Here is a 12,500-nt window from a genome sequence, read left to right on the forward strand (position 1 = left end):
ATGCACCATCAGATACACCTGACACCATGCTAGAGATGCACCATCAGATACACCTGACACCATGCTAGAGATGCACCATGCTAGAGATGCACCATCAGATACACCTGACACCATGCTAGAGATGCACCATCAGATACACCTGGTGTAGCCTTGCAGTTCAGCCTGAAAGGGTAGAGACACAGATGATGTCATCATGTTCTGAAAACAAAGATGGCGGCGCACAGGCTGAAATTAATGCAACTTGTTTGTGCTTTCTGAATTCTGAATAACGGGTCATATTTCCGACTTTATTTGTATTTATGGTATATTTAAATATGTATAAATATGTTTTTATTTGACTGCTTCATTTCCACTTTAAGCCTTAAAGGGGAGAGACACAGAAGACCAACACTGTGAATAGTAACACATGGTACACACACACACAGGTAACATTTGAATCTGTTTTATTAAAAGCACTGAGGACACTGTGTCCGCAGACAGAAAATAAATACAAAACCATTATGTACATGTGGCAGTGACATGTAGAAGCAGAGCAGATGCGTCTGGCCAGGACTCGTACACCTAATAGCTAGCGAGCTGGACCGCTCTGTTCTCCAGGACTCGTACACCCAATAGCTAGCGAGCTGGACCGCTCTGTTCTCCAGGACTCGAACACCCAATAGCTAGCGAGCTGGACCTCTCTGTTCTCCTCAACAGGTCCAGTTTAAGCTTAACTCATTACAGAGGGGGGAAAACTCCAGCCTTCCCAAAATAAACGTCCTACCGTGTATTGGCGCTACCTGTGCATCTAACACAGGCAATTTCACAAACTAGCTGATCTACCTGGGTGAAGAGCGGTACTAATCAGAATCAGCTGGTTTAGTGAATGGTTGGACTCAATATTTTACTGTATGAATTCAGAGTGTTCCACCTCTGCGCTAGGAACTCCCTCACATGGGGGCACAGACACTATAAGTAACCTACTGGCAACACTTCTCACAGAAACAGATGAACCGGTGGGGGAGTGGAGAGCTGCAGCCTTATGGAAATGCAAATCAAACTGCCTAGATAGCAGCAGCTGGCACTGAAGACACTATCTGGAAACGTATCTGGGCCAGATCAGGGCCATGTCTAGGCCGGATCAGCTGCGCTGTATCTGGGTTGGGACCGGGGCCCAATGTGATCCAGAGAAGGGCCAGATCAGAGCCACATCAGAGCCAGATCAGAGCCGGATCAGAGCCAGATCAGAGCTAGATTGAGGCCAGATCAGAGCCAGATTGAGGCCAGATGGGGCCCTAGGTGGTTGAGCTGTGTGTGTGCTTCCCAGTGAGTGGTGAGAGGAGCCTGTTAATCAGTAGCTCATCAATAGTCATCACTGAAGCACTTTCCATTTCCTCAGGCCAGGGGCTGTTTGCACCCCACAGCCCCAACACACACGGGCTTGTTCTGCTGCAGTGTGTTTGCACCCCACAGCCCCAACACACACGGGCTTGTTCTGCTGCAGTGTGTTTGCACCCCACAGCCCCAACACACACGGGCTTGTTCTGCTGCAGTGTGTTTGCACCCCACAGCCCAACACACACGGGCTTGTTCTGCTGCAGTGTGTTTGCCTCCTCTTTGCTACAAGAGTCACAGAGCACGGAGAAGTGGAACAAAAAAAATACAAAGCAGGCACTAACCTTGGCAGCGAAACACACGCTTTCTTTCACCAAACAAAATATTTATATGTACACACACTGATGTATAACCTTTTTCTCCAAGTTTTAAAGAAAGTGCTTAAGTTCTTCATACTTGTTAGTCTACTACTATGTCATCTTTCAGTCTTAAAATCTTTAAATACTATCTGTTTACACCCATAAATGCCTTGAGGGTGTTATGAACATGTTTGGCCACCAGATGGTGACAGAGACGATGACAGTGTCTTTGCATAGCAACCAGTGGATTTGTCCAAGTCCTCTTTTTTTGTGATCTCAGAAGTGACAGAGAGAACACTGGAATTGATGGTTGCTGGCATCAGCTATCCACAAATACTGTAATGCTGTTTACAAATGGTTTTTTTGTTTGTAGCATTGCTTGTTGTTTGTAAATATGAACATGTGTCTAAGGCTACATTATCCCTGTAGACCAAGGGTGTCCAAACTTTTTGACTCAAGGGCCGCATTGGGTTTTGAAAATTGGCCGGCGGGCCACACAACAAAAAAATAATGTGTGTGCATATATATATATACCGTATATAATGTTTTGTATAATTTAAATGGCAAAGTAATTTTGTTGTAGAAAATTAATTTCTTAAGAAATACTGTTCATTTGATGTTGTTTAATTCATTTATAAATGGTGCACTGTCACTTTAAGACTCTTTTGCCAGCTCCTATAGCCTATGGCTAGTGCTGTGCCTATGGCTCACAGTTTATAAATGGTCAGTAGTGGGAACTACTGTTGCCATCGCGATTTCCTTTTAAACGTTTCTTATAAAAAGGAGATATCAATTATCAACAATAACAAGCCAGCTGGAACCTGTCGCAGTCTCTACCTCTTGTGCATGCTCAAATGCGTTCCCAATTAAATGGAGTAGCATAACGTAGTTAGATCTGCTGCAGTGGAGATACTATGTATCTTGATGTAACAAACTGTTTTGACATTGACATGGTAAATGCTCTCTAAGAAGAGCATAAAGTTTGCAGTAGCCTAAAGTTAATCACAACGTTGTATGCTGGAAAAAAATAGCAAGCGGCCTATGATAACCTGATTAATTAAATGCACGGCAGGCCGGATTAAAGTGCGTGGCGGGCCGGATCTATGATAAACTAATAAATGCTCGACGGGCCAGATTAAAGTGCGTGGCCGGCCACAGTTGGCCCGCGGGCCGTAGTTTGGACACCCCTGCTGTAGACCTAACACACAGACCACAAACCATGGTCAGACTGTTCTGTGTGCTCTGCAGTATGTGCCAAGCTAACAGTGAGCTCACCAAAGCTTTTACAGTAGGCTGCACCACTGAAAGAAGGTCCCTGAACAACTGCTGTGTCTGATTGAGCTCAGAGCTAAGCTAGCATTAGCATTAGCTGCAGTCAGAAAATGCTAGAAATCTAGCCTGTATTCAATTGGGATCTAGTCCCATTCAAATAAAGCACTGGCTATCAGGAGTCATGTCACGGAGAACTTGTGGTGGGATTGGCACGACTCTATTAAGTCTGATCTACCGCTAATGTCTTGCACAAGTCTTTAGCCAGGCCAATGAGAAAGCAGACATTTTCATACATCCCAGGTGGCTGATTTCATTTGATGTGGAAAATTCTATTCACAGCTTTTGCTAATCTAAATTCATATGCTAATTGATGTTTTCCCTCCCAATAAAGTTATTAATCTGAATGTTCTGAATGGCACTGATGCCCATCAGCACACATGTGGGAATGAAATAGCCCTACAAATGTCCACTGCTATGCTGAAATGCTGAAACATAATAGTAAGCGGGACTAAAATGTCCTCACAGCCTCTCCAGAACGGACACTGCTAAAATCCAACGAATAATACTGCCAGCCTCATCAAAAGTCCTTTCAACTGACCAATGGCAACATGAGCAAATACAATACAGAGAAGCTTGACCTACAGGTTACAATCAGAGTCAGTATGTTTACTTAAGGCTGTGTAACACACACAAACGGTGAGAGAGACCCCTGCTAAAGACACAGACCACACGTCTATAACACCATCTTAGTCCTACACACATGCACACGCGCGCACACACACACACACACACACACACACACACACACACACACACACGCGAACACGCGCACACACACACGACGTACTCTACACCACAGCCCTCCTGTATTCACATTCACTCTTCGTTTTCTCCATGGCCGGTCATCGCTAACTCCTCCGTTAGCCTCGATAGTATCAGACATGCCTGGAGGAAGAGTCTTCTCTGCTCCCTCATCTTCCTCCTCACTCGCTCCCACGTCTTCCTCCTCTCGGTGTCAGGGGTTAGAGACCCCCACCCACCAACCCCCTCTCTACTGAGATGGGTCATGGAAAGAGAGAGCAGGGGAAAGAAGAATGGCAAGTCTAGCTGGAGTCTCCGGAGCGCGCCTCGGCCTCTGGCTCGGAGTCGGCCTCTGCGTCCTCCTGCTCGTCCGAGGGCAGATGGACGCGCTGCTCGTCCATGCGCTTGGCCTGGACACGCTGGATCAGGCTGAAGAAGTCCTCGTCAGGAACCGTGGGCGCGTGGGGTCCACCGTCTGGCGGCGAACAGCGCTGGTCATCGATCCTAGAGGACTACACGGGGCCAGAGAACAGACAGACGTAAACAACAGAGAGACAGAAACAGAGACAAGTCTCTTCAAACGCTACACTGCTGTAGACAAGTCGTTTCAAACGCTACACTGCTGTAGACAAGTCTCTTCAAATGCTACAGTGCTCATAACTACTGAACTCATAACTACTGAATACTGAACTCATAACTACTGGACTCAACTATGTATATATATTTTTTTGGATTCTTGTCTTTGATAAGAAGAGTTTTGCAACACCTAACGATTGTTTTAAGTGCCAAGTGTCGCAGGCACAGGGACTTCTTCCGTGCTGACCTCTTGGACAGCATCCACTGACACATCAGTGGTTCTCTAATTGGCACTCTGGGGCCTCCATACACCTCATTTATTTGATTGGCCTGACTGATGGGTCATGTGACGTCGCCCAGACAGCTAATCACTTAATAGCTTTTAAGTGAGAAACCTTTTTACACGCTGGCTGGGTGTGTTAGCTGTGTGTGTCTCAGTCTGAGTGAGCGAGCCAGAGAGTGAGTGGGTGGGTGAGGGAGCGGGTGAAAAATGCATTACGTGTTTATATATTTATCCTTTAAAACTTAATTTTATTAGGAGTTTTCAAGAATATTTATTTTGTGTGACATAGCCTGACCTTTATTCTCTGTTTGTTTATTTTCCTCAGTTTTTAATGTTTATTAAATGTTTCCTAGTGTTCACTAAACTGACGACAGGCGAGGAAGTGGTGTAGTCATTTGCAAGGAATATTTACGGCAAGAGTCATAAACCACCATTTATTTTAGTGTCAAAGCACAAACGCCAGGCAAAGAGTAGATTTAGACGGTTATAAAAGCATACCAGGCGAAGAGTAGATTTATACGGTTGGATACATTTAATAGAATATTTCTGCATGAAGCCCATAGTCTCATAGCTACTGCTGAGCTACTGATTGTGTCTGGTCAAATGGTGGCGTGCTTGCTCTGTTGGTTATGTCTGCAGGTCTGTTAACTGTGCTAATGCTCTGTTGGTTATGTCTGCAGGTCTGTTAACTGTGAGATCTAATGCTCTGTTGGTTATGTCTGCAGGTCTGTTAACTGTGTGTTATCCTCTGTTGGTTATGTCTGCAGGTCTGTTAACTGTGTCTAATGCTCTGTTGGTTATGTCTGCAGGTCTGTTAACTGTGTCTTATCCCCTGTTGGTTATGTCTGCAGGTCTGTTAACTGTGAAATCTAATGCTCTGTTGGTTATGTCTGCAGGTCTGTTAACTGTGTGTTATCCTCTGTTGGTTATGTCTGCAGGTCTGTTAACTGTGTCTTATCCCCTGTTGGTTGTTTCTGCAGGTCTGTTAACTGTGAGATCTAATGCTCTGTTGGTTATTTCTGCAGGTCTGTTAATTGTGTCTAATGCTCTGTTGGTTATGTCTGCTGACCTGATTGTGAAGCAGCAGGGTGTTAGTTCTGACCTGGCACTTGATGAGCATGTTGAAGAAGTCGTCGCTCGGCCCCTGGACGTCGGCCTCCCCACAGAGGTGACCCAGGTTGTTGTGGGTGATCCTCAGGCCCGGCAAGTTGCTGACGCTCACCCGCTGGTCGTCTAGACGACGGCTCTGTGAGCTGGCGATCAGGTCAAACAGCTCCTCTGTCTGAGGTGACGTGGTGAGGCTGGGGTCTACCAGAAGATAACCAGCCAATTAAGACATTTTAACCAGCCAATTAAGACATTAACCAGCCAATTAAAACATTAACCAACCAATTAAGACATTAACCAGCCAATTAAGACATTCACCAGCACGATGAGGAGGTGAGAGTGACACGATCAGACACGCTAAATGAGGATAAAAGCAAATCCGCTACCAATACACCATATCTGGGCTAGACTTGCCATGGCCCTGAGGTTTGCAATAACACAGGACAATACACCAGGTATGCTGTGACACCTGGGTCAGCAATAACACAGGACAATACACCGGGTATGCTGTGACACCTGGGTCAGCAATAACACAGGACAATACACCGGGTATGCTGTGACACCTGGGGTCAGCAATAACCCAGGACAATACACCGGGTATGCTGTGACACCTGGGTCAGTCTCATTACTGTGTGTACATATATGGGCATGCTCAGAAGCGTAAGCGTCTTACCGATCAGATCGCTGAGGGGAGCGTGAGCATCTTACTGATCAGATCACTGAGAGGGGAGCGTGAGCATCTTACCGATCAGATCGCTGAGAGGAGAGGGGAGCGTGAGCAGTCTTACCGATCAGATCGCTGAGAGGAGAGCGTGAGCATCTTACCGATCAGATCGCTGAGAGGGGAGCGTGAGCGTCTTACCGATCAGATCGCTGAGAGGAGAGCGCGAGCGTCTTACCGATCAGATCGCTGAGAGGGGAGCATGATTCGCCGAGGGGAGCTCCATCTTACGCCGCGCTGAGAGGGGAGCATGATTCGCCGGGCGTTTCGGGTGCGGGGCCGAGGGGCAGCTGGTCGGCCCATGCGCTGCTCTGGAACTTACTGAGGAGGTCGAAAAAGCAGGCCTCATCGGAGGGGTCACGGGCCAGCTTCTGTAACCGACACACAAACACACTCACACACACACACACACAAACATACACACACACACAAAACACACACACACACAAACACACACACACACACACACAAACACACAACACACAAACACACACAGCACAGAGGTTAGAGGTTAACACTGCAGATGTTCCCACATGCTGCCCGCCCTGAGACCCTCACTTCCTGTTTACGGTAAGATGGCCGGCCTGGTTGTTTAGTCGCGGTCAGAGGAAAGGTCTTCAGAGTGCCTGTGCTCTATAGGGGATGCTATCAGACTGTGCAGTGTACTCAATGGGAGATGGAGAACATGGTCCACCATCGGAAGAGATTCCCAGATGTCGTGATGTATTGTGTGTGTGTGTGTGTGTGCATCTTTGCGTGTGTGTGCAAGTACTGTTTGTGTGCATACTGTATAACTGTACACCATCGGAAGAGATTCACAGATGTCGGTGATGTATTGTGTGTGTGTGTGTGTGTGTGCATCTTTGCGTGTGTGTGTATGTGTGTGTGTGTGTGTGTGTGTGTGTGTGTGTGTGTGCAAGTACTGTTTGTGTGCATACTGTATATCTGCAACACTGCTACCAAGAGCTAAAAGTGCCAAGCTCCGCAGCACTGTGTTGGTTTTCTGCTCGAACCCTTCAGTGAATTGTGTGTGCATGTGTGTGTGTGTGTGTGTGTGTGTGTGTGTGTGTGTGTGTGTGTGTGTGTGTGTGTGTGTGTGTGTGTGTGCATGTGTATGTATGTGTGTGTGTGTGTGTGTGCATGTGTATGTATGTGTGCATGTGTATGTATGTGTGTGTGTGCATGTGTATGTATGTGTGCATATATCCTCGGCACTGTGTTGGTTTTCTGCTCAACCCTTCAGTGCATTGTTCCATCACAGCAGACCCTGCATGGGTGCTCTTATCAGAATTTCTGTCATGAGTCCAATGTGCCCCACACATTTTATCGCCACGACCTTTAACTGGTCAGCTGCTCAAACACACACACACACACACACACACACAGATACACACACACATGCACACTTAGTGGGAACTCGAAGGCTGTTGGAAATATTTGCATAAATTATTAGTAGCCCTCTATTGTTCCAAAGGGTCAGCAGTGCACATTCGGTCAACATAACACCTCCCTCCCCACACACACACACACACACACACAAACTCCTCTACATGAGGATTTGATTCCAGAGAAAGGGCTAAGAGGTGAGCCCGCAGTCGCCGATAATCGGACATCCGCTGCGTCGGCTGTCCTCATTCCTAATCAGACACGGCTAATGCAGACCATTAAACACCGCAGTGGCCAGGAGATCAATACTATCTAATGAACAGGCTTCGGCCTCCTGACGACCCCTCCCCTGCGAGGACCACAGCAAAAGCAACAACATGAGCAACATGAACAGCATCTCAGGGGGCACTGCTGTCCAGACGAAGCCCACCTGGCAGACGACAGCAGTTAAGCGCACGTTTGTGAAAACCAATGCTGCCGTGCTGTGTGTGTGAGAGTGTGTGAATAATGATGTGCCAGAGGATCTTTGTTGGATCCGTATACCATGGCTGAGCAGTGTGTGTGTCTGTGTGTGTCTGTGTGAGTCTGTCTGTGTGTGTGTGTGTGTGTGTGTGTGTGTGTGTGTGTGTGTGTGAGCATAGGCATGTTATTCGCACAAAACAACAGCAAGATCTAGGTCATCAGCAACAATGAGCCTCACACAGTCTCCCCACAGTTTCACAGCACAAAAACTTTCACACAATTACTCAGAGCAAAAACATTTACAACGAAAAGCCCTTTTTAAAACAACTAAAGCAAGCAAAAAGTCATGCATCAGTTTACTCATGAACTAAAAAATATATATTTCTGTTTTAGAACATTTTGCTGGCAGGACAGAAGAGGTTGCAGCTGGTCATAAAGCACCATAGAGATAAAAATGAACACATGATAAAGCACCATATAGATCAAAAGGAACAGGTAATAAAGCACCATCTATCAAAATGAACACATAATAAAGCACCATAGAGATCAAAATGAACAGGAAATAAAGCACCATAGAGATCAAAATGAACAGGAAATAAAGCACCATAAAGATCAAACTGAACAGGTAATACCAGAGCGACAAGCGGTCTCCCTCCAGGAGCTGATGGTTTCTCCCCTAGTAACGCCTCTTCTCGGGTCCCTCTCTTGCTATCTCTCTGTCTCTAAACAGGCTTCCTTTCTCCCTTCTCTCTGCCTTCTCTGTCTCTCACTCTCTCACTGTCTTGCTCTCTATCACACACACGCGTAATGAGACACACACACACACACACACTCCACTCTCTTTTCCTCACCCCTCGTTTTCGCTCATACCCCTCCCCTTTCTCCCTCTATCGTTCTCTCTCTATCATTCCCTCTAGTTCTTGCTTTCTCTCTTTTTTGTTTTTTGTCAGTTTCATTCTCCTCCCCTCTCTCTTTCCCTACCACCTCTCCCTCCCTCTCTCTTTCCCTACTCTTTCCTCTCCCTCCCTCCCCCACCCCACCCCTCTCTCCCTCTCTCTCTCTCCCTCTCTCTCTCCCTCTCTCCTGCAGGCCGTGGTTATCCCAGCTGCCCCCAGAGCGGTGTTTGAGCTGTGGGAACACAAGTCATTATGGGGGAGTGGGGTTCCTCTCATCAAGGTCACACAGGAGAGGGGGACCACAGGGGCTGATGAGGAGAGAGAGAGAGAGAAAAGAGAGAGAGATACAGAGAGCAAGCGAGAAGAAGATAGAGATAAAAAAGAAGAGAAGGAATTTAAGAGGGATAATATACATAGAGAGAGAGAGAGAGGGCATAAGGGAATGATAGAAGAGAGAAAAGAAAGAGAGAGAGGAGGACTTTGAAAGAGGGAGGGAGAGCGAGAGAGCAGAGCTTTGTGTGTGAAATAGAGAGAGAGAGAGAGGGCACAAGGGAATGATAGAAGAGAGAAAAGAAATAGAGAGGGGGAGAGAGAGGAGGACTGTGAAAGAGGGAGGGAGAGAGCAGAGCTTTGTGTGCCGCTCCCCCCACTGCCAAAGGGGAAAGAAATCACACAACTTTGACAAGGTAGCAAGGTCATCTAAATGTAGGGCTAATTATAGCTCATCTGTAACAGCGTTGATGAACACCCTTGGAAAACCCCTCATGTGTTGGTCCACATTCAAAGGCTTCCACCAATCTGAGTGTGCAATCTGAGTGTGCATTAGCCCGATAGCAGGTGTTTGTGGCGTTGGCTTCCGTGCCTATGTTACGTACATGTAGCCTTTTCACCAGGCGCTCTCTGTGTTACGTCTCTGTGTTGCTGTGCATAGTCTTTTCACCAGGCGCTCTCTGTGTCTCTGTGTTGCTGTGCATAGTCTTTTCACCAGGCACGCTATGAGTCTCTTTTCTCTCACTCTGTGAGGCTCTCACTACGGATCATGTGTTTTGTTCAATTATTCAATTACATGGAGGGATGAGAGAGACAGACAGACAGAAATTGGAAGAGCAACCTGATTGGTTGGACCTCGCTTCCATCTGAGTGACATCACAGTTGCCATAGAAACTGAAACTCCTCATTACTGTGACCAGGCCCACTCACATGGCTCCACACACACACACACACACACACACACACACACACACACACACACACACAATCACAGAGGGCACACACACACAAACACACATACACACATATAGAATCACACTCACAAACACACACACACACACACACACACACACACACACACACACACACACACACACACACACAAACACAGATATAGAATCACACTCTCAAACACGTACGCACACATTCACACACAAACACAGATATAGAATCACACTCACACTCACAAACACATACGCACACATTCAGTACAAACACAGATATAGAATCACACTCACACTCACAAACACATACGCACACATTCAGTACAAACACAGATATAGAATCACACTCACACTCACAAACACATACGCACACATTCAGTACAAACACAGATAACACTCCTCTGCTCTCAGTCCCCTGCTAAGGTCATTGGACTTGAACTGGTTGGGTTTTGTCTGTGCACTTGATTTCCACTGGTTGGGTTTTGTCTGTGTACTTGATTTCCACTGGTTGGGTTTTGTCTGTGCACTTGATTTCCACTGGTTGGGTTTTGTCTGTGCACTTGATTTCCACTGGTTGGGTTTTGTCTGCGTACTTGATTTCCACTGGTTGGGTTTTGTCTGTGCACTTGATTTCCGTTTCATCAAAAATGTGTATGTGCAAATGTAGGACATCACAAGAAGAACCTGCAACACTGTGCTTTTACTTATATGTTTTTTTTTTATTTATTTATTGACTTTTTTTACATTTTGATTCAAAATGTGTAGGCCTACATTACAGTGTTCAATTAATTGGTTTGAAAAGGTTATCTGCTTAATCTACTGGCGTACTGCCAGAACATCCAGAGAGAGAGAAAAGGTTCTCTACTTATTCTTCTGGCATACTGCCAGAACATCCAGAGAGAGAGAGCAGTATACCTCAGAGCATGACTTCTGCTGCTATAAGATCCTTAGAGAGAGAGCATCATCTTTATTTGTTGTTATTTATGAATACCTAAGAGCACGACTTCTGCTGCTATAAGATCCTTAGAGAGAGAGCATCATGTTTATTTGTTGTTATTTACGAATACCTAAGAGCACGACTTCTGCTGCTATAAGATCCATAGAGAGAGAGCAGTATGTTTATTTGTTGTTATTTACGAATACCTAAGAGCACGACTTCTGCTGCTATAAGATCCTTAGAGAGAGAGCATCATGTTTATTTGTTGTTATTTACGAATACCTAAGAGCACGACTTCTGCTGCTAGAAGATCCATAGAGAGAGAGAGCAGTATGTTTATTTGTTGTTATTTACGAATACCTAAGAGACTCGGAGAGCAGTATGTTTATTTGTTGCATGTTTATTTGTTGTTATTTACGAATACCTAAGAGACTCGGAGAGCAGCATGTTTATTTGTTGTTATTTACGAATACCTAAGAGACTCGTAGTATAAGTCCAGAAGTCGTCTCAAAGATCTGTTTACAAATGCTGACAAAACAAAAACAAAACAATCGAAAAAACAATTGTGGTGCCAACAAAGACGCTGGGATTTTGGGCTGGGTCAAAGACCGTGCAGTCATTACACACAAGCAACCACACACACACACACAGTCACACACTTACACTCCAAAATGAGTCTGTTTTCTCAAACAGTGCAGTTATTCTCTCCTCTTGCCTTGGCTCAGGCCCATAGCACTAATAGACCTGACCCCATGCAGAGACTCTCTCGTCATCTCCCAGATTACTTTCTATTGACCGGGGCTCCTGTGCGTCTCAGACTCAGTCCTCTGATGAGCACTCTGATGCCCAAGCAAAGCCCAGAGATTTCATCAGACCACTAAAAGCAGTGTGTGTCTTAGGACCGCCGTCAGCACTGCTAGCAGACACATGGGAGTGTGTGTGTGCAACGCATAGGAATGTGTGTGTGTGTGTGTGTGTGTGTGTATGTGTGTGTGTGTGTGTGTGTGTGTGTGTGTGTGTGTGTGTGTGTCGTGCATCCATTTCACAGCAGGCGAGTGAATCACACTGATTGACAGCTATCATCTGGCAGGTGTTGTGGTAAATTGTACTTAATTATTTACACTGTAAAACCATTAATGATCAATTGATCATATTTGATTTGTGTCCTGCAT

General features: G+C 45.9%; 1 protein-coding gene and 1 long non-coding RNA gene across 2 annotated transcripts in view; both read right to left on the bottom strand.

The window, feature by feature from the left end:
• Positions 1-426: 426 nt before the first annotated feature.
• LOC125304459 lies at positions 427-1,443 on the bottom strand. The gene is made up of 2 exons (XR_007195239.1): positions 609-1,443; positions 427-561 (listed from the first exon to the last, which is right to left on the bottom strand). It is a non-coding gene; the product is annotated as an uncharacterized LOC125304459 (long non-coding RNA).
• A 929-nt stretch (positions 1,444-2,372) lies between these two features.
• Positions 2,373-12,500, bottom strand: part of gpsm1b (G protein signaling modulator 1b) — a 69,655-nt gene continuing 59,527 nt past the window's right edge. The window contains 3 exon segments of the mRNA XM_048258754.1: positions 2,373-4,258; positions 5,708-5,913; positions 6,612-6,804. Of these exon segments, the coding sequence (XP_048114711.1) occupies positions 4,049-4,258; positions 5,708-5,913; positions 6,612-6,804 (609 nt within the window). The 3' untranslated portion in view covers positions 2,373-4,048.

This window comes from Alosa alosa, chromosome 12 (assembly GCF_017589495.1).
Source record: "Alosa alosa isolate M-15738 ecotype Scorff River chromosome 12, AALO_Geno_1.1, whole genome shotgun sequence".
In the NCBI taxonomy this organism is placed as follows: domain Eukaryota; kingdom Metazoa; phylum Chordata; class Actinopteri; order Clupeiformes; family Clupeidae; genus Alosa; species Alosa alosa.